This window comes from Physella acuta, unplaced genomic scaffold (genome assembly GCF_028476545.2).
Source record: "Physella acuta isolate Inbredline_101_S28 unplaced genomic scaffold, ASM2847654v3 ptg001499l, whole genome shotgun sequence".
NCBI classification, from domain to species: Eukaryota; Metazoa; Mollusca; class Gastropoda; family Physidae; genus Physella; species Physella acuta.
In genome coordinates, this window is record NW_026733014.1 from 42,232 (window position 1) to 65,548 (window position 23,317).

General features: G+C 35.6%; 1 protein-coding gene and 1 long non-coding RNA gene across 2 annotated transcripts in view; both read left to right on the forward strand.

Moving 5' to 3' along the window:
• LOC131928419 (uncharacterized) overlaps window positions 1-23,317 on the forward strand; it is a 57,265-nt gene that overhangs the window by 10,865 nt on the left and 23,083 nt on the right. Inside the window, exons 9-16 of the mRNA XM_059284449.1 lie at window positions 447-596; window positions 6,829-6,939; window positions 7,759-7,825; window positions 8,272-8,372; window positions 8,797-8,958; window positions 10,541-10,663; window positions 15,795-15,890; window positions 18,456-18,513. Of these exons, the coding sequence (XP_059140432.1) occupies window positions 447-596; window positions 6,829-6,939; window positions 7,759-7,825; window positions 8,272-8,372; window positions 8,797-8,958; window positions 10,541-10,663; window positions 15,795-15,890; window positions 18,456-18,513 (868 nt within the window). The remainder of the gene's footprint in view (window positions 1-446; window positions 597-6,828; window positions 6,940-7,758; window positions 7,826-8,271; window positions 8,373-8,796; window positions 8,959-10,540; window positions 10,664-15,794; window positions 15,891-18,455; window positions 18,514-23,317) is intronic.
• Window positions 453-5,958, forward strand: LOC131928416 (uncharacterized). The gene is made up of 3 exons (XR_009383775.1): window positions 453-596; window positions 5,202-5,304; window positions 5,816-5,958. It is a non-coding gene; the product is annotated as an uncharacterized LOC131928416 (long non-coding RNA).

Consider the following 23,317-nt stretch of genomic DNA (forward strand, 5'->3'; position numbering starts at 1 on the left):
TACCTTCTGTTAAATTTTGAGTAATTTCCGTTGACCGGAAGTAGTACTTTACGCTACTTCCGATTTCTCAAAAAACTAATGTAAATTTATAAAGTACTAATACTATTGCGCACTATTATACACACCTTTATTAGGCGTTCGCTTGGTGCGCAATTGTTTTTTACTGAGATTCTATTCTATTTTTAAAAGTTTCAGTATTTAAAATGGATTAAAGATCATAACTATATCCCCAGTTACCATCCCCTGTTGTTTTATATAAGAATATTCGAGAAAGTTTAGGGGAGATCACTACCGGTTTATTTAGAAAGTCATTCAGTCTAATTAATAATTATTTATAAATATAAAAAAACAAACAATTCTAATTCGAAAAAATAAAAACTTAAATAAAATAAACCTGGAAAGTAACTACTACTGATGATACGGCTGGTCATTCAATGTTTTTCTAGATGAACAGGGAGGATGAAGTAACCCTGGGTGCGAACCTAACCATCACAAACCTGATCCAGCTGTTTGAAGCCAGCACCGACCCCCACCTCCCCTACACCCACAGTCTCGCCAAGCACCTCAAGTACGTGGCCTCCTCTGGGGTCAGAAATGTGAGTTGTGTTCACAAGTGATCTAGTGTACAGTGGTCTAGTAGTCAGCATTAGAGCATTTTAGCATAGCATGGATAGGGTCTTTAAATACTTTAAATGCTAAGACAAGGGGACACACAAACTACAATGAATTACATACAATTCCATATATATATATATATATATATATATATATATATATATATATATATATATATATATATATATATATATATATATATATATATATATATATACTAGCTGTATCCCGTGCTCCGCCACGGTAAATCATTTTTAAATATACCAACTTTGGAACAGAACAAAACTAAACACAACACAAACGAACAAACGCAAAAAAAAAAAGCAACGAAAAAACGAAAACAACACTCATAACATAAACACAATTTAAATGCAATCATAAAGGCATATTGCTCACAGTCTAGCCCGTAGCGCCAAATCGCGCCCTTTCCGAGTCCCGGCGGACGCGTCTGACACAGTGAATGACTACAAAACAGAGGCGTTGCGACCCTTTCCGGCGCCCGGGGACAAACTTTCGATTTGACCCTCCCTCAAACTTACGATTTGCACCCCCTCCCCTCAAAATTTCAATTTCCACCCATCCCCTCAGACTTTCGATTTGCACCACTTTTGATTTGAAATTCCCCCCGCTCAAACTTTTGATTTGCACCCCCTCAAACTTTCAATTTGCACCCTACCCCCCCTCCCCCTCCCTAAAACTTTCGATTTCCACCCCCCCCCCTAGCTACGCCTCTCTTATAAAACCCCAGCTTGTCCGCAAACCGAAAGATAGAATAATAATAAATAATATACAATAAAAAATAGGCAATATCTATAATATCCGTGTTTACCTACCATATATCACTTTATCAATTCACGCATTTTTTTCCCAGTATTTTAATTTTAAAAATTTACAATTGAGTTTCATAACTAAAACCATTGCGCACCCAATGTCTATAATGGTGCGGAATAGTTGATTAAAAATTATAATTAGTAAACAGTACATTCAGTGAATAAAAAGAAATAAAAAATAGCCTTTTATCAATCAATGTGCTAATAATAATATTCCAACAATAATGTACTCTTACACGTCAGCATAATTTGCATTCACATTTTGCTAATTATATTATTCCAACAATTATTCCGTCTTGCAGATTTTGCATTCACATTTTTAGCGTGAGTTCAATTTATCTTTGAATTACCTCCATTGGCAAAATTACTAAGCAGTTTAATTAGATTTTTCTACCCTACTGTTATTATGTTAATAAAATGTATCCACTTTTTCTGGGAATATTAAAGAAAACTATATTTGACATTGATCCTTTTAATATGTTTTAGCAATGTGCGTGTATTTAATATTCTCTTTACGTTATGCAAAATTGTACAAACAGTGGAAATTATAAAATAGCTCTATGCCGCTATATAAACAAACCCTACTCTAATACTTATAATAAGACACTGCGGTGCACTGAAAAGCACAGCATGGTGCGTAGTTTACTTTTATAGTCCCAAAATCCATAGCGATGACGGACGGACGGACGGAAGGAAGGAAGGAAGGACAGACACAGCCCGCTTATATTATAGACTAGCTGCATCCCGTGCTCCGCCACGGTAAATCTTTTTTAAATGTACCAACTTTGGAACAGAACAAAACAAACAAAAACATAACACAAACACAAACAAAACACAACCACAACACAACACAACCACAACACAACAAAACAAACAAAAACATAACACAAACACAAACAAAACACAATCACAACACAACACAACCACAACACAACCACAAACACAACCACAACACAACCACAACATAACCACAACACAACCACAACACAACACAACCACAACACAACCACAACATAACACAACCACAACACAACCACAATACAACCACAACACAACCACAACACAACCACAACCACAACACAACCACAACCACAACACAACCACAACACAACCACAACACAACACAACCACAACACAACCACAACAATAGAATCACCAACGAACAACACGCTTTTATTAGGCATCCGCGCCCAGAGAGAGCCTTTCCAGCATTCTCTATACTATAATTCTAAATTTTCACCATCTGTTAACACCGAAAAACAAAAACAAAAAAATAGTGATTTTGAGAGATCATAGTCTAATTAGAAAATAGTGTAAATAATCTTAACATTTTTTCTATTTTACTTAACATATAATAATCAATGTGGAAGTAATAAAAAAATTAACTTAATTTATTGAGAGTGAGTTGAATATTTAAAAAAAAACATTTTCCCATACGTCCGCGCTCAGAGAGAGCCTTTCCATTATTCTCAAAAAGTCTAATTTCACCATCTGTTTTCGTAACACCGAAAAACAAAAGCAAAAAGATAGTGATTTTAGAGAAATCATAGACTAATTAGAAAAAAATAATAAATAATATAAATAATCTTAACATTTTTCTCTTTTAATTATGAACATTAACATATAATAATCAATGCGGTAGTAATACAAAAAAGATTAACTTAAATTATTGTTGAGTTAAATATATTTTCAAATTACCTCCCTTGAAAAAAATTACCACAAAAAAAGTTGAATTAATTAGTTTTTTCGACCTACTTTTATGGAAATGTATCCATTTATTCTAGGAATATAAACTAAAATGATATTTGACATTGATCCTTTAAATATGTTTTAGCAATGTGCGTGTATTTAATATTTTCATAACGTTATGCGAAAGAGTAAACACAGTGGAAATTATAAAATAGCTCTATGCCGCTATATAAATAAACCCTTCTCTAATACTAATAATAAGACACTGCGGTGCACTGAAAAGCACAGCATGGTGCGTAGTTTACTTTTATAGTCCCAAAATCTATAGCGATGACGGACGGAAGGAAGGAAGGACACGCTCAGCCCGCTTATATTATAGACTAGCCGTCCCGGCCAGGCCCTGCTCTGGCTTCTGTGAAAAACCTTTCTGTTAAAGACCATTACCTGTGTGTTTAGTAATCATCATAAACCCGGCATTGCCCAACCAAACCACAACCAACCAAAACCAAAACAACAAAACGCAAACATAACGCTAACACAATTACAAATACAAACGAAAACAAAAACTTACAACAAACCAACCACAACCACAAACACCAATACGAACACAAAGAAAAAAGCAAACGAAAACAAACCAAATCCAAACACAAAACCAACCACAAACACAAACCCAAAGAAAAAAACAAACGAAAAAGCAAACGAAAACAAACCAAATACAAATGCAAAACAAACCACAAACCCAAAGAAAAAAACACAAACGAAAAAACAAACGAAAACAAACCAAATACAAACGCAAAACCAACCACAAACACAAATACAAACACAAACGCAAAGAAAATAAAACACAAACGAAAACGAAAAAAGAAAGAACAAAAACGAACCAAATCAAAACGCAACCACTAACGCAAACCCAACCTAAACACAAAGAAAACACTAACGCGAACATAAACGCACAGTGCTCAGAGTCTAGCCCGGGGCGGAATCGCCTGTTTCAGCTTAATAAACGACTATAGTACCCCAACTTATTCATAGTCTTTTGCACTCACTTTAATGAACGTAGGCGCGAAACCGAACACGGGAGGCCCGGGACCCCAAATAGCACCCTGTCTGGGCGCCAGAGGACGCACCATGACGTCACCGCCTGATTGAACTTAGTAAACGACTATAGTACATAACTTATTCATAGTCTTTTGAACTCACGCGAACGTATATACCATAGCGTACACCGGAAGGCCCGGGGCGCCAAATAGCACCCTGTCGGGGTGCCGGAGGACGCCCGGATTTGATTCACTTAAAGACTATAGTAACCTTTCTTATCCATAGTCTATCGCACTGTTAAAAACAAAACTATGCAGCATAGCGCTCACATGATAGCCCAGGGTGCCAAATCGAACCGTGCAAGGGCGCCGGCGGACGCGCCTGTTTCAATTTAGTGAACAAAAATGATAATACTCCAAGCTTATCCGTAAATGGAAAGAAATAAACGTATATGATGTGTAGGACCTGGCTTATTAAATGTTATTGATTTTAAAAAAAAATAATAATTATTGAACAGTATGTTCAGTGTATAGAATAAATAAAAGGCAGTGTTAAAAATACCTAACGACATTGCACTTAATCAATCCCCGCTAATTGTGTAATTATTTTTTTTTTCTTAACACCAAAAACAAAGTAATAAAATGTTAATTCTCTCTTCTTAAGGATTTATTTTTCATTAAAGGGAAGTAACTTTGCAGTCAATACATTTCCGACACAATTTTAGAAATTTTATAAACGTCGATACACTTTTTAAAAATTTTATGTCGCGTTCATAATTGAAAATTATTCTTCTAAGTAAATAGAATGAAAATTGTTTTTAAAGACTTTCAATGGTAATTTTTCGACTCGTAAATTTAGACTTTGAGCACGATAAAAAATCTAACACTTAAATCCGTAGAAGTGTCAACGACAAACTTTTTTTTTGCCACACGTTACAGAACTGAGCTTTATATATTAGATATATGAAGCTACAAGTGCCAAACTTAATTAATTAGGGCAACATTAATTAAAATCTATTTATAACTTCAGCTGGCGTGCTGGGCAGGTAACTTGATGTTGAAACATCAATTTCCAGATTTCCCATCGGATATCTTCACCATGCTAGAGACGGTCGAGGCTAAGCTATGTATAGGTGGGTCTGTGGTCTGTTGTTGTTTTTTCTCACATTCGTATTAAGTTTTAGTGAAGACTAAATCAGGGCCGGCGTTACCTATAAGGCGAACTAGGCGGTAGCCTAGGGCGCTGTCAGTAGAGGGGCGCCAAAATGGGTTGGAAAACTAAATTGAAAGTTTAAGGGTGGGGGGGGGGGGGGGGGTGGGGTGCAAATCGAAAGTTTGTCGCCGGGAAGGGTCGCTACGCATCTGATAATAAGGAGGCACGAAAAAAAATTGCGAGGGGGGGGGGGGGTCGCTTTTAATAAGTTTTGCCTAGGGCGCTAAATAACCTGGCGCCGGCACTGGACGTAATATATTTTGTTAAACCAATTTAAGAAATGGATCGATATGCTCACATACTATTTTATATGGCCGAGATAACAGCTAATTGCTGGGTTTGATCGAACTTGTTCTAGACGAACTCTCGCTTTCATTAAGCACGAACTCTAGACAACATTCGCTTTGTTATTTTTGTTCTGGTGTGGCTAGCTAACTACAAGGGGAAAGAATCGCTTCACAGTTTGCCAGAGTTCCTGTCCTTGGATATGTCAGACAAAGTTATCGTGTCGGTGACACTTCCCAAGTACACAGCCGCTGACGTCATTGTACGAACTTTCAAGACTTCGCAAAGACTCCAGGTACAAACTTCAGACTTCGTGAATTTTTGTTCTTGTTGCTGTACATAAGCTATCCTAGATCATTGAGCCGATTACAGAGTACACAATCAATAACACGAGCACTTGATCTAAAAATAACAAGATCATGCACTCACATACTCATAAAGCATATGCGCAAGAAAAAAACAAAACAACAAACGATCTGTGACCTGTCGATTTCAAGACCCGCATACCACGAAATGAATTACTTGACCAAATATTAAAGCATAATTAGTTCTAAGTACGTTATTGATTGATCTGTTTCACCCAACGCAAGTTCGATTGGATTAAAGCTTTTTAAATGATAGTAAAAAACCTAACTTGTCCTAAAAATCTGATGTTGTGTTTTATAAAGATTCCAGTAGAAGGACTCTCTAGACAAAATTTGATTCTGTACTAAACATAGCACTAAACATAGTACTAAACATAACACTACACTAGAACTTATCAAAGCACTTAACAAAGCACTACACATAGCACTAAACATAGAACTTAACAATTAACTTAACAAAGCACTAAACATACCACTAAACATATCACTACACTAGCACTTAACAAAGCACTGAACATAGTACTACATTTAACAATAATCATAACACTAAATATAACACTAAGCATAGCACTACACTAGCACTTAACAAAGCACTAAACATAGCACTAAACATAGCAATTAACAAAGCACTAAACATAGCACTTTACATAGCACTACAATTAACACTAATCATAACACTAATTATAAAACTATAGCACTAAACATAGCACTAAACATAGCACTAATACAGCACTAAACAGCACTAAACCTCAAGTGTGCTAATACCTGACATTCCCTGTGTCTGACGTTTACAGCAAAGTGTTGGGTATGTGGTTACAGGCTTCAACTTTCAAGTGGATAAAGCGGATGGATTAACGGTCAAATCCAGGCCGATTATTGTCGTACAAGGGATTAGTGCTCAACTGGTAAGACGTGATTGTTATCAAACGCGTAGTTTTACAACCGTGTGCTGTAAAATGTGAAGACATAGAAATTAAAACTACCTTCATCATTCACCCTAATCAAACATGCTAATCAAGCGCGTTAATCAGACTAATCAAACAAGAGAAAAAAATAAACTACCATTTCAAACTTTACGGTCCGTGGGGCAATAGAAATAGAGTTCACCCGTTTCTGTGACCTCGGCATATGAAGGGATTGTGTGGTCAGCACTATGCACAGCCGCCTTTACTTTCCCTAACCTGAACCAGGTACCTATTAGTGCTGGGTGAACTCAGGGACTTGAGCCCGGGATTTTAAAAAATCGAGACTTTCGGGTTAGCACTCAAACTAATTAACATGTAGTTAAAACAAAAGGCGTAGAAACTTAACGTTTCTTCGTTCTTAATTATAATCTTGAAGGGGGATTTCATTTAATAAAATACAGTCTTACGTGTCAACATGCTATCGGACATTAGGCCTATTCCGACTTCAGCCTGCTTTTCTTTCTTGATTTGCTTCCATATTTTTTGTTCATTCAAGAACAAACTACAAGGTAGCAGTTGTTGGATTTTGGAGTTGTCTCTCCTAGTTGGGTATATGCCCCTAGCTAACAGGCCTTGTCCGCTTGAAGGTACAAAGACGTGACTTAAAAATAAGCAATCATAAATTCTCCCGCCCGATCACTCAAGGAATAAAAACATTTTCCCAATTCATGCAATAATTTATTAAACGCTCTTGTTGAAAATGTGAGTTGGACGACTTTTCTTATTTCTAACAAATTGTTTTGAAATTTTCTTGACTAGATCCATGCAAGAAAAACGGAAGAGTTTCTGACCAACAAGAAACTCTCTGACCCAAATGTTCTTAAAGGTAATCTCTCCATTGAATTTTTAAACTTAACGGACACATTTGAAGTCATAATGGTGTTTAGTCTTGTATTCTGTACACAATTAAAATAGCGGTTCTAATGTATTTGAGCCTGGTTGAAAGTATACAAACATTTCCTCGTCTATCTTTTCACACAAACACCGTGAGGAATAGAACCAATTCGTTTGTAAAATGTTAATGTTGTTTTGTGTTAATTAGCGCCAGCTCTGGTTAAAGTTTGACTCGGCTTTATCTTTAGCAGGTTAACTATGCACCTAAACACTTGATTGTTGATTAGTGGATTATGTCTAAACCAAACACACTGAAATACAAACCTCCATGTCTACAAGACTTCATGATTCATATCTGAAAGTAAAAGTAAAAGTTAAATCGACTTTCGAATCTTGCTGTCCATGACGTGAAGGCTTCTCTTAAAAATTCCGACACAGGTGCCCTTGACCTTCTGTCTGAAGAGGTTGTCCCAGATTCTGGACCATTGCTTGCGTCATCACAGTACAGGAAGTCACTGGTACTCGGCCATTTTTATAAGGTAGCTGTCATATGTATCGATACTCCTATGATAATGATCAATGAATGCTTCCAAGTCGATACGGTCATACAAATTTAGCAAACATGACTCTCCAATTACAATACTAGAGCTAATTTTAAAAAAAAATGATTTTGTATCTTTATCTCCGTTATAATTTGCTTAAATGAAAAATTGGACAAAGAAAGCTATTATTAGGTCATTTAAAATGACGTAACACCACCGATTCGATCTCATACATGAGTCGATTTTTTAAAATCGGAAATCGACTATAATGTTAAATATAAACACGATTTGTTACATTTATTTGCTTTGTTCTATGTAATTAAAGTATTGAATTAGATACGTTTTAGTTATAAACATTGGTATTTGGTTTGTACATGATTTCAGTCCGGATAATGATTCATGTGTGTACACGTGTACACAGTTTGTACTTTCAGTGTGTAAGGACAAGGTGGACAAGAGATTGACCAGTGGGGGGTGGGACATCGACAGACCGGTCAGTTCTGGTACACAGGACCATGGGGTCTCAGACACCAGCAGGTTCCCGGCAGGCCAGCCTATGATGAAAGTCACAGCCAGACATTTGGTCAGTTCACTTACGGTATCTGTAGATAAAACAGTCTCCAACTTATGGTATCTGTAGACAGAACTATCTTTCACTTATGGTATCTGTAGACAGAACTATCTTTGACGTATGGTATCTGTAGACAGAACTATCTTTGACGTATGGTATCTGTAGACAGAACTATCTTTGACTTATGGTATCTGTAGACAGAACTATCTTTCACTTATGGTATCTGTAGACAGAACTATCTTTGACTTATGGTATCTGTAGACAGAACTATCTTTGACTTATGGTATCTGTAGACAGAACTATCTTTCACTTATGGTATCTGTAGACAGAACTATCTTTCACTTATGGTATCTGTAGACAGAACTATCTTTGACTTATGGTATCTGTAGACAGAACTATCTTTGACTTATGGTATCTGTAGACAGAACTATCTTTCACTTATGGTATCTGTAGACAGAACAGTCTTTAACTTACAGTAACTGTAGACAAAACTATTTTTTACTTACAATAACTGTAGACAAAAAAATCTTTAACGTACAATTCCTGTAGACAAAACTATCTTTAACGTACAATTCCTGTAGACAAAACTATCTTTAACGTACAATTCCTGTAGACAAAACTATCTTTAACTTACAATAACTGTAGACAAAACTATCTTTAACTTACAATAACTGTAGACAAAACTATCTTTAACTTACAATAACTGTAGACAAAACTATCTTTAACTTACAATAACTGTAGACAAAACTATCTTTAACTTACAATAACTGTAGACAAAACTATCTTTAACTTACAATAACTGTAGACAAAACTATCTTTAACTTACAATAACTGTAGACAAAACTATCTTTAACTTACAATATCTGTAGACAAAACAAACTTACACTTACAATATCTGTAGTTAAAACAATCTTCCACTTACAATATCTGTAGATAAAACAATCTTTCACTTACAATATCTGTAGCAAAACAATCAACTTTCTGCAACTGTTAACAATACAATCTTTAACTTTCAATAACTGAAAAAAACAACTTTCAGCAACTGTAAATAAAACAACCAACTTTAAGTAATCGTAAACAAAATATCTTCAAATTTCAATTCTGTAAGCTGAACAATATTCAACTTTCTATAACTTCAATGTACAACTGTAAAACAAATCACAACACAATTGAGCAATAGTAAACAAACAATTTTCGAACATACGAAATAATAACAAAGAAATTAAAATAAAATGTATTAAAATAGATATTACTTTAGTACAACTTAGAAAAAAAATTACCTGATGATCTTTAATTTTTTAAATTGCTCAAGAAGTTATTTTATATCCTTCTATTTAAGATGTATTCACATTTTGTTGCGAGAAAATCATTTTAGTTTATAAAAACTAAAATAACTTTAAGAATATATTTTACCTGTAGGCAGATGTTTCCAGCCAGTGCTTTAGTACTTTTTCATATTTTTAAACTTTAAAATTACCTTATTTTATTTAGAACGAATATATTTAAATATTTAACTTTAATGTTTACATCGACACACGTAATGTGATACGTGTATTGTTGCCTAACTTCTACCACATGAATCTTCACATGACAGACGACAGGTGAAGTGAAGTTCCTCAACGACAAGCCGGTTGTTCCCTCCCTGCTTCATGCCGCTGTTGTACTCAGTACTCAGGGGAACGCTCGCATTGACGTCATCGATCCAAGTATCGCTCTGGTAGGTTGGTGTCTAGTCGTAGGTTGGTGTCTAGTCGTAGGTTGTTGTCTAGTCGTACGTTGTTGTCTAGTCGTAGGTTGGTGTCTAGTCGTAGGTTGTTGTAGGTTGTTGTCTAGTCGTACGTTGTTGTCTAGTCGTAGGTTGTTGTCTAGTCGTAGGTTGGTGTCTAGTCGTAGGTTGTTGTCTAGTCGTAGGTTGTTGTCTAGTCGTACGTTGTTGTCTAGTCGTAGGTTGTTGTAGGTTGTTGTCTGGTCGTAGGTTGTTGTCTAGTCGTAGGTTGTTGTAGGTTGTTGTCTAGTCGTAGGTTGTTGTCTAGTCGTAGGTTGTTGTCTAGTCGTAGGTTGTTGTTTAGTCGTAGGTTGTTGTAGGTTGTTGTCTAGTCGTAGGTTGTTGTCTAGTCGTAGGTTGTTGTCTAGTCGTAGGTTGTTGTCTAGTCGTAGGTTGTTGTCTAGTCGTAGGTTGTTGTCTAGTCGTAGGTTGTTGTAGGTTGTTGTCTAGTCGTAGGTTGTTGTAGGTTGTTGTCTAGTCGTAGGTTGTTGTCTAGTCGCAGGTTGTTGTAGGTTGTTGTCTAGTCGTAGGTTGTTGTAGGTTGTCGTCTAGTCGTAGGTTGTTGTCTAGTCGTAGGTTGTTATAGGTTGTTGTCTAGTCGCAGGTTGTTGTAGGTTGTTGTCTAGTCGTAGGTTGTTGTAGGTTGTTGTCTAGTCGTAGGTTGTTGTAGGTTGTTGTCTAGTCGTAGGTTGTTGTCTAGTCGCAGGTTGTTGTCTAGTCGTAGGTTGTTGTCTAGTCGTAGGTCGTTGTCTAGTCGTAGGTTGTTGTCTAGTCGTAGGTTGTTGTCTAGTCGCAGGTTGTTGTCTAGTCGTAGGTCGTTGTCTAGTCGTAGGTTGTTGTCTAGTCGCAGGTTGTTGTAGGTTGTTGTCTAGTTGTAGGTTGTTGTAGGTTGTTGTCTAGTCGTAGGTTGTTGTCTAGTCGCAGGTTGTTGTAGGTTGTTGTCTAGTCGTAGTTTGTTGTCTAGTCGTAGGTTGTTGTCTAGTCGCAGGTTGTTGTCTAGTCGCAGGTTGTTGTCATGTCGTAGGTTGTTGTAGGTTGTTGTCTAGTCGTAGGTTGTTGTAGGTTGTTGTCTAGTCGTAGGTTGTTGTCTAGTCGCAGGTTGTTGTAGGTTGTTGTCTAGTCGTAGGTTGTTGTAGGTTGTCGTCTAGTCGTAGGTTGTTGTCTAGTCGTAGGTTGTTATAGGTTGTTGTCTAGTCGCAGGTTGTTGTAGGTTGTTGTCTAGTCGTAGGTTGTTGTAGGTTGTTGTCTAGTCGTAGGTTGTTGTAGGTTGTTGTCTAGTCGTAGGTTGTTGTCTAGTCGCAGGTTGTTGTCTAGTCGTAGGTTGTTGTCTAGTCGTAGGTCGTTGTCTAGTCGTAGGTTGTTGTCTAGTCGTAGGTTGTTGTCTAGTCGCAGGTTGTTGTCTAGTCGTAGGTCGTTGTCTAGTCGTAGGTTGTTGTCTAGTCGCAGGTTGTTGTAGGTTGTTGTCTAGTTGTAGGTTGTTGTAGGTTGTTGTCTAGTCGTAGGTTGTTGTCTAGTCGCAGGTTGTTGTAGGTTGTTGTCTAGTCGTAGTTTGTTGTCTAGTCGTAGGTTGTTGTCTAGTCGCAGGTTGTTGTCTAGTCGCAGGTTGTTGTCATGTCGTAGGTTGTTGTCTAGCTGCAGGTTGTTGTCTAGTCGTAGGTTATCTAGTCCCAATGTTAAAGTTAGGTGTCTAGTGGTGTAGTGTTCTAATTATTGTTGTCTTATAACTGTGGCATATTGTTTTTCTAGATAGTAACAGTGTTTTTGTCTTGTGAGACGACATAGCTATATACTAGCGACTAGATTGCATCTATTTATTACCTAGTGTGTATTTTTATTTTCGTGACCTTTGTTTTCTAAAAATGATTGATTAAATATCAAGAAAGCAGGTGCTATATTTCTTGTATGTGAGTTGTTGTGGCACTGGTTTGTCCAGGCTACAGCCCAGACGTTCAAACGACACATAGTGTGCTGTATCAAAGGTTTTAAGCTTAGTAACCCTAAAAAAATAATGAGGGCTCATAATAATAAGGAATATTACTGACTTTTGAAAAGTCAGGGGAAATAACCATGCTTAAATTATACAGCAAATATTTATAATTGTTGTTTCCCTTTGTCCATAAAAAACATTCTATAACAATGATGATGAGAATACTCTATGTCAGGGGTCGGCAACCTGCGGCTCGCGAGCCGCATGCGGCTCTTTTGATGTCAAGATGCGGCTCTTCAGCTCGATGCACAAATATAAATAATTTATTTATTTTATTTTTAAAACTCATAAAAGTATTAGTCTGCAACATTCAGTAATGAACGATATAATAATAAATATAAACAGTAAACACTCGCTATTCTATTAGAATTTTTAGTGACTCGATATTTCAATGTAGACCTACTTCCTTGTTTCCTAAAACTGAGTTATTTAAATATAAAGAATGCCTGTGTTTGGATGATATTTATCGGGGCACTAGCGCCCACCACCATGGCGTGCTGTGTGAAAGCCCTGAGTGTAAGTCAATCACTCACCGTAATATTACCGTTAATCACTCACCGACGGTAAGGGGAACTCTCGTGAATCCGATAACACTACCGCCGGGGCGTCGCGTAGCCCCTAGCTCAGTTTAATTAAATATAAAGAATGCCTGTGTTTGGATGATATTTATCGGGGCACTAGCGCCCACCACCATGGCGTGCTGTGTGAAAGCCCTGAGTGTAAGTCAATCACTCACCGTAATATTACCGTTAATCACTCACCGACGGTAAGGGGAACTCTCGTGAATCCGATAACACTACCGCCGGGGCGTCGCGTAGCCCCTAGCTCAGTTTAATTATCGAATATCGAATTGTAGGGTGCTCCTTAAAACTAAGGTAGGCGCTTAGTGCTCACGGGATAGCCCTGGGCGCCAAATCGCACCCTGCAGTGACGCGCCTAATTCAATTTAGTGAGCGACTATAACAACCTATTGTATTTATAACCTATCGCTCTGTTTAAAATAAACGTATTGTTGCCCATCGTGTCAATAATGTACAGCCTTTAAAAAAAAACAATTTAGGTGCTATGGTGCTCGCAGGGTCACCCAATGGACGAGGCGCCGGCGGTTGCGACTGTTGCAGTTTTGCCGCTGAATATAGTAGTACCCCTTACCGGCTATGCAGAACGCCCAATTAACGGATGCCAAGTACTAACATAGCCGCTCTGGAAATCTGGGCGCCAAAACGTGTATTGACAAAAAATGCAACACCCGGGTGTCGCCCATAAGAAATTTTACTTTTTTTTCGCAGCAATCTTATCGGGAGTATTTTTATCTACTCTCCTCTCCAAAGTTTCATGGCACTCGGATAAACTGTGTCGAACCGCATACAACTTTTTTTTACCGTATATAGAGAAAAATCGCACCTCTACCCCCCTGAGGCGCCGCCCTAGCTAAATTTTTTAAAAATGTGCACAAACCTCCCTAGGAGTATTCTCAACAATGTTCCCAAGTTTCATGGCGATCGGATGAAAGGTGTAGTAATGCATAAAAAAAACCAGACACACATACAAACACACATACATTGTTTATGTATATATATGTATATATATATATATATAGGCCTATATAAATATATATATATATATATATATGTATATATATATATATATATATATATATATATATATATATATATATATATATATATATACATATATATATATATATATATATATATACCAAATCCTAATTAAAGATCATAATATTAATAATAATAATAGTATAAAAATGTTGGCGGCTCTTTAAAAACTTGGAAATTTTGTAAATTGTAACTTTTGGCTCTTCTGTCTCAAAAGGTTGCCGACCCCTGCTCTATGTGTCAAGGGCGTCGCGGGGTGCTTTGGGGAGACACCGGTTACATTACTGCAGGGGCGCTGGGTACGGCCCGTGGTTCGGCTTAATCATGTGAAACGGTGCCCCTATCCTATTGCGCTTTTTAAAATAAATGTAGGCGCCATAGTGCTCGCCGGGGGGAGGGGGGGGGGGGGATAAGACGCAAAATCGCACCCTGTTGAGATGCAGCTCATCCAAAATTGATTTTTATTTCCTCAGAAACCTTTTCGTGAGTATTCTCATCATTTTTAGAACTGCTGTCTTGACTTTTGCTATAGAATGTTTTTATGGACAAAGGGAGATAACAATTATAAATATTTGTTAAAAAATTATTTATGCTTGGTTATTTCCCCTGACTTTTCAAACGTCAGTAATATTCTTTATTATTATTGTTGGCCCTCGAGGGCCTATGTGAGCCTTGAGGGACCGAACTTGAAGTTTTTTGCTTCGCTAAAACCTTCCTGGGAGTTCTCTCATAAATTCCTCAAGGTTTCATGGCGATCGGATGTATAATGGACAAAGACTCACACATACACACACATACATACTTTCATTTATATGTATATATATATATATATATATATATATATATATATATATATATATATATATATATATATATATATATATATATATATATACAGAGAGAGAGATTTGTCGAGTGTGGCAATGTAATATTAAGTTTGTTTGTCTAATTATGTTCTAATTATATTTCTGCCTCGAGGTTAAGTTGTAATTACATTTCTAGCTAGGGGCAACGTTATAATTATTCGACTTGATACCGTTATCATTATGCCTCTGTTGTACAGCTATTAAAAAAATAATTTAAAATATCTTTAATTAGTAAAAAAAAAAAGCATGTCGTTAATTTGACTGTCTTTAACGTTCATTGTGTTAATTTATTATTCACGTGATTTTTAATTAAAGAATTAAAAATGCAAAAATAAATTACTACACAGCTGAGAAAAGGCGTTGTTTACGGGGTACTTTGCTTATACTTACATTTGGACATAACGTTTATTACCGGTGCTAAATCGTTGAACAAAACCCAAACTAAAGGAAAAAAAAAACCTTTTCGAAATCACGTGACCAAAATAAAAGGTGCTGTTATAAAATGTTTAGTCCATGAAAAGTGTGAGCTTGTTATTTGTTAGTATATGAACACTCCTCTTAAATCCAATGTGCGATTAAAAAGTTTCCAATATGAATGAACATTTTTCTAGAAAACTCCAGGCGTTGTCAAGTTCCTACAAGCCTCAGACATCCCAGGGGAGAATAACTGGCGACCCAGGAGCTGGTACGGTGGGGCCGTGTCTGAGGTACAGTTCTACATTTTTTCTGATGCTAGCTTGGTGTTCTACACACAGTCACGTGTACCATATATACAGTCACTTGTACCATATATACAGTCACTTCTATACAGTCACTTGTACCATCTTTCTATATAGTCACTTGTACCATATATACAGTCACTTGTACCATATATACAGTCACTTCTATACAGTCACTTGTACCATCTTTCTATATAGTCACTTGTACCATATATACAGTCACTTGTACCATATATACAGTCACTTCTATACAGTCACTTGTACCATCTTTCTATATAGTCACTTGTACCATATATACAGTCACTTGTACCATATATACAGTCACTTCTATACAGTCACTTGTACCATCTTTCTATATAGTCACTTGTACCATATATACAGTCACTTGTACCATATATACAGTCACTTGTACCATATAAACAGTCACTTGTACAATTTATACAGTCACTTCTATACAGTCACTTGTACCATATATACAGTCACTTGTACCATATATACAGTCACTTGTACTATATATATACAGTCACTTGTACTATATATACAGTCACTTGTACCATATAAACAGTCACTTGTACAATTTATACAGTCACTTCTATACAGTCACTTGTACCATATATATAGTCACTTGTACCATATATACAGTCACTTGTACTATATATATACAGTCACTTGTACTATATATACAGTCATTTGTACCATATATACAGTCACTTTTACCATATATACAGTCAGTTGAACCATATATACTGTTACTTGTACCATATATAGTCTTTTGTAGAATATATATAGACATTTGTACCATACATACAGTCACTTGTACCATATATAGTCAGTTGTACCGTATATAGTCACTTGTACCATATGTACTCACTTGTACCATATATACTCACCTGTACCATATATACTCACCTGTACCATATATACTCACCTGTACCATATATATACATTAACTTGTAGCATATATACAGTGACATATACCATATATATAATTACTTGTACCATAATAGGCACATGTACCATATCTTTCTATAACTTTGTCAGTTTTCATGCTGCCTTATTTTAAAAGTAGAACATTAAATTTGATCGAAACTAATCATCGTGATCTCATTAAAGTAGTAGCCCCTTCTATACTTACTTTAACGTTGCATATATACATTGATTCTACAACTATGAATGTTGGTGTTTCAACTATGAATGTTGGTGTTACAACTATGAATGTTGGTGTTACAACTATGAATGTTGGTGTTAAAAATTTGAATCTTGGTGTTACAACTATGAATGTTGGTGTTACAACTTTGAATGTTGGTGTTACAACTGTGAATGTTGGTGTTACAACTATGAATGTTGGTGTTACAACTATGAATGTTGGTGTTACAACTATGAATGTTGGTGTTACAACTATGAATGATGGTGTAACAACTATGAATGTTGGTGTTACAACTATGAATGTTGGTGTTACAACTATGAATGTTGGTGTTACAACTATGAATGTTGGTGTTACAACTATAAATGTTGGTGTTACAAATATGAATGTTGGTGTTTCAACTATGAATGTTGGTGTTACAACTATGAATGTTGGTGTTACAACTATGAATGTTGGTGTTAAAAATTTGAATGTTGGTGTTACAACTATGAATGTTGGTGTTACAACTTTGAATGTTGGTGTTACAACTGTGAATGTTGTTGTTACAACTATGAATGTTGGTGTTTCAACTATGAATGTTGGTGTTACAACTTAGAATGTTGGTGTTTCAACTATGAATCTTGGTGTTACAACTATGAATGTTGGTGTTACAACTATGAATGTTGGTGTTACAACTATGAATGTTGGTGTTACAACTATGAATGTTGGTGTTACAACTATGAATGTTGGTGTTACAACTATGAATGTTGGTGTTACAACTATGAATGTTGGTGTTACAACTATGAATGTTGGTGTTACAACTATGAATGTTAATGTTTCAACTATGAATCTTGGTGTTACAACTATGAATGTTGGTGTTACAACTATGAATCTTGGTGTTACAACTATGAATGTTGGTGTTACATCTATGAATGTTGGTGTTACAACTTTGAATGTTGGTGTTACAACTGTGAATGTTGGTGTTTCAGCTATGAATGTTAGTGTTTCAACTATGAATGTTGGTGTTTCAGCTATGAATGTTGGTGTTTCAACTATGAATGTTGTTGTTACAACTATGAATGTTGGTGTTACAACTATAAATGTTGGTGTTTCAACTATAAATGTTGGTGTTACAACTATGAATGTTGGTGTTACAACTATGAATGTTAATGTTACAACTATGAATGTTGGTGTTACAACTATGAATGTTGGTGTTACAACTATGAATGTTAATGTTACAACTATGAATGTTGGTGTTACAACTATGAATGTTGGTGTTACAACTATGAATGTTGGTGTAACAACTATGAATGTTGGTGTTACAACTATGAATGTTGGTGTTACAACTATGAATGTTGGTGTTACAACTATGAATCTTGGTGTTACAACTATGAATGTTGGTGTTACAACTATGAATGTTGGTGTTTCAGTTGTTCAGCACGGGTGAAGTTCTCTACGCGGGACAAGCCATTGGTCTGATTGTTGCAGGTAATACAACATTGCAACTGTAGATTGTTGCAGATAATACAACATTGCAACTGTAGATTGTTGCAGATAATACAACATTGCACCTGTAGATTGTTGCAGGTAATACAACATTGCACCTGTAGATTGTTGCAGGTAATACAACATTGCAACTTAAGATTGTTGCAGGTAATACAACATTGCACCTGTAGATTGTTGCAGGTAATACAACATTGCACCTGTAGATTGTTGCAGATAATACAACATTGCAACTTAAGATTGTTGCAGATAATACAACATTGCACCTGTAGATTGTTGCAGGTAATACAACATTGCACCTGTAGATTGTTGCAGGTAATACAACATTGCAACTTGAGAAAATTGTCTTGATGATTGAGTTTAGTTGTTTGTAGGTGTTCCCACTAGGTCAACGCTTAAAATAGTTTGTTACTTAGCCTAACTTTAGACTAACAAAAATCTTGAGGCTCTACAAGCTAAATCACATTTCATACATTCCATTATATATACACATGTATATATATATATATATATATATATATATATATATATATATATATATATATATATATATATATATATATATATATATATACATTTTTAACTGTAATATATTTGGAAAATATATTACAAATACTAACAACTTAAGATAATATTTATGAAGCAGTAGTTAGATCTAATTAATGTGAATAAGTTAATTGTTTATTAGAACGTTTGAAATGGGCTGAGAAGGTAGGCTGATGTGTTCCAATGTGTCGCCACATTTATGTGGTTTTGTACCGAAAGACAAAAGGCTTGGATTAAACACCCAACGTTACATAACCTTATTTTCTCAAGACGTTGATTAGTTGTCATTCTAAAGATTGCAACTGAATTGCTTTGTTGGCTGTAGACGGATGCTACTTCCTTGTTTGTATCTTGCCTACAATAAACTTCATCGTATGCTGGATCCTGGTCAGTGTGCCACATTCTAAGATGTGGTTTTAGCTGTTTCTTTGTTGTATAGACAATCTGGAACCTCACAATCAAGGTTCCCTCTAATCAGAGCGTGTATTTTATGTGGTGTGTTCTAAGCCTTTTATACAAGGCTACATGTCAGGGTCAAAACTACCGCCTGTTTGTTGAGCATCATATGGGCTGTGGGTGTCTGTCTATGGCGTCGTGATTGTGTTAATTGCTGCCGTCGTGCTTGTGAACGTCTGTGATGCTACTGCATTTTCGTTCCGTTATTGTCTTCTTGACTGTTAATTTTGCTTTTTTTTTTTTTTTTAAATTCTTATAAAAAACATTTAATCAAGAGGTAAGGAGGACTCAACATAGTTCAACAAATAGTATCAACATATCATGTTAGTTTTTTGGGTTTAAAACTGAGTCTTTAGGTCAACAAATAGTATCAAAGTATCAATGTTATTTCAAAAAATAGTATCGAAGTATCAATTTTCAACAAATAGTATCGAAGTATCAATGTTATTTTCAACAAATTGTATTAAAGTATCAATGTTATTTATTGGATTTAAAACTGAGTCTTTAGGTCAACAAATAGTATCAAAGTATCAATGTTATTTCAAAAAATAGTATCGAAGTATCAATTTTCAACAAATAGTATCGAAGTATCAATGTTATTTTCAACAAATAGTATCAAAGTATCAATGTTATTTTTTGGATTTAAAACTGAGTCCATAGGTCAACAAACAGTATCACCGTATCAATGTTTTTTTTTTGGGTTTATAAGTTAGTCCATGTGTTTTGGCGACAGACAGCTTTCTACTATCTGGGATGATCCTCCATTTGTCCTTAAGCTGGACACTGGAGCACAAACTGCCCAGCTGGGCTTTGATTTCTGACCAGAAACCTTCACCAGTTTTTATTGTCTGAACAATAAATTCTTCTTCTTCTGAGGTTCCCCATTTACTTTTCAACAGTCTTGAATGTGATGGTGGTTTTCTTGATTGGCCGAAGGTTAAAAGACTGTCTTCCTTTAACTGGTGGTAAATAATTTAAAAAAAAAACAGATCTTTCCTTTAATTCCTCTTCATCTGAATCTTCAGTTACAACTGCTGGCATTCTTGATGATGGTGTTCTTGATGATGGGGTTCTTGATGATGGGGTTCTTGATGATGGGGTTCTTGATGATGGGGTTCTTGGTGCAGGTTTTCTGGTTGTTGGCAACTCAGATGTTGAGGCCGTAGAAGTTTTACGTAATTTCTTCATCCTTTCCTTCCGCTCATTGATAAGTTGCAATAATGTACGCTCTGCACTGGCCCTCATTTCCACAACTTCATTATCACTCAGCCGGTCTCTTAAATATTCAACCTGTCATCATCATTAAAGTCTTTCAACTGTTTTTTTTGCACCGTGTTTCTTTCTAATTTTTTCAACGTCTTCCCAAAGTTGGTCCTCATTCATGTCATTATCTGTGACGCCCGAGTCATCTGTGACGTCAGACCTATCTCTACCATTTGAAGCCATCAAGACAGGATCAATTCAGTGAACAACTGGCGCATAGGCTTCTGACATCCAACTTTCTTCGAAACAAAATCCCGCTGAAACGGGCCAAAAGTATCCAGCGTTAATTTTGCATGGTTTCTTTTTACTTTCTCGTATATACGAAGTATAGAGAAAGTCTTGTAATCGTGCAAAAAAAAAATAGAGATTTTTGCAAATCTCGACGTTTTACACCTCACTGATACGGAAAAACATAATTTTGCAATATTGTCCGTATGTCTGTGTGTCTGTGTGTCTGTCTGTCTGTCTGTCTGTGTGTGTGTCTGTGTGTAAACACGATAACTTGAGTACCGTTACAGCTAGGTTGATGAAATTTCATATATAAGTATTTTATCAAAATCGTAGATCCGTATCAACTTTTTAGCGATTTTCGATAACCGGAAGTGGCACTTTTTCTACTTTGAATTTTTCAAAAGCCTATAACTTGAGTACTATTTCATATAGATAAATGAAATTTCACATGTAAGTAATAGATCTAATTTTCTACCTTCTATCAAATTTTGAGTAATTTTCGTTGACCGGAAGTACTAATTTACGCTATTTCCGATTTCTCAAAAAACGCAAGTAAATTTATAAAGTGCTAATAATATTGCGCACTATTATGCACATTTTGTTTCGGCGTTTGTTTGGTGCGAAATGTTTTTTTCTATGAAATTCTATTCTATTTTTAAAAGTTTAAGTAATTAAAAAATCATGTCTACATTCCAAGTTCTATAAGAATATTCGAGAAAGTTTAGGGGGGATCACTCCCGGTTTATTATACACAAAATTGCTGCAAGGATTATATAATTTCATTCAATGAGAATTCAAATATCTACAAAATAGATGTTTAATATTGCTAGTTGTTTTTATTTTAAACGTAAAGAAAATTATTAATCGCTGAAATAAAAAAAGTAATCTAAAAATTATAAACTTTTAAAAATTTAATTTTTTGTTTAAATAATTATAAATATTAAAACACACTTTCCGTTTTCTTTCCAAGTCTTTTCACTTTATTTTTTTTTTTTTTAGAGTTTTGGTAAAAAAGATGTAGTTGTTTCCCTTGATATTTAAAAAAAGTATTAGAAGTATCTATCAAACTAGGCATGCTGCCCAGCTTCGCTTAGGCTTTCAAAAACATTGAGAATTTGAATGCTTAATTAATTCGCTCGAGGGTCGGTCTACGACCTCAGGAGTTATGAAGAGGTTCCTACGTGGACAATTTTTTTCGATTTATAGCTCATATAAGGCGCCGGTCAGTCGAGGTCTGTTTTGACCCCCTCATCGTAGACCGTTAGGCCACCCGGCACCGGCCCCCGTGTTCTGTCGCCCCAAGGCAAGATCTTGCCAAATTTGAAGCGCCTGCGGCGCCTGGAAAAGCCCGATGTCGGGCACCCAACAACTTTGCTTCATATATTATAGAGATTAGCAAATTGCATAGATAAACAAAGATTTCCAAAGTAGTTCCTTTCTTTATAGTCTAAAATAGGAAGATTCACATATAAAAAAAAATAAGTTTGACTTGGTGTGTCTCGATCCGGCACCCTCAGCTAATTAGGTACCTTTTAAAATAAGGAGAATAAAAGAAGTGTTAAAAAAAAAACTTACGCGAATATGCCTATTTTTTCAAATTAATTTTTTTACCCAAAATTAGCCAGTTTCATTGCTAAACAAACAAAGATTTCTATAAAATATTTAAGTCCTGAAAAAGTTTATTATAGAAATTTATTTTTGGAATAGATTCTACAGTAGATAGAGTCTAAATCTAGATCTAGAATCTCTAGATCTAGAATCCAAATAGATAAAATAATTGTTTTAAGTTTAGGCCGAGAAAATCGTATTGTATACATTTTTATAGCGTACATAGATATCTAGCTATAAATCATATTTGAATGAAATAGTTCATTTCTTTTTATTCTAAACTCGGAAGATGACGTCATCAGTTTCGTGCTCTTTTTTTAGTGTAAACAATAAGCAACGTTATTGTTAAATGCGTTCTTGTCCCAAGTTTAAACACTTTTCCGGTTGCATAAAAAATTTTTTTTTCTACATTCGAATACGCCTTTATTTTTTTTTTCTTCTTTAAATAAAATTGTGGTTATACATTTAAAACATCTAACATATTATTTTCAACAAAAGCCCGTATAACGTTCTTCATATATCGCTGCCGTTTCTGACGTGATGTCCGGCGAAAATATGTTGCGGACAGACAGAGAGAGAGAGAGAGAGAGAGAAATGCGAAAGTGGCCATATTAGGATGTATATTCCAGTGATACATTACATGGGAACGATCGAACTCTATGAGTTCTGTGAGTCACTCTCAGGG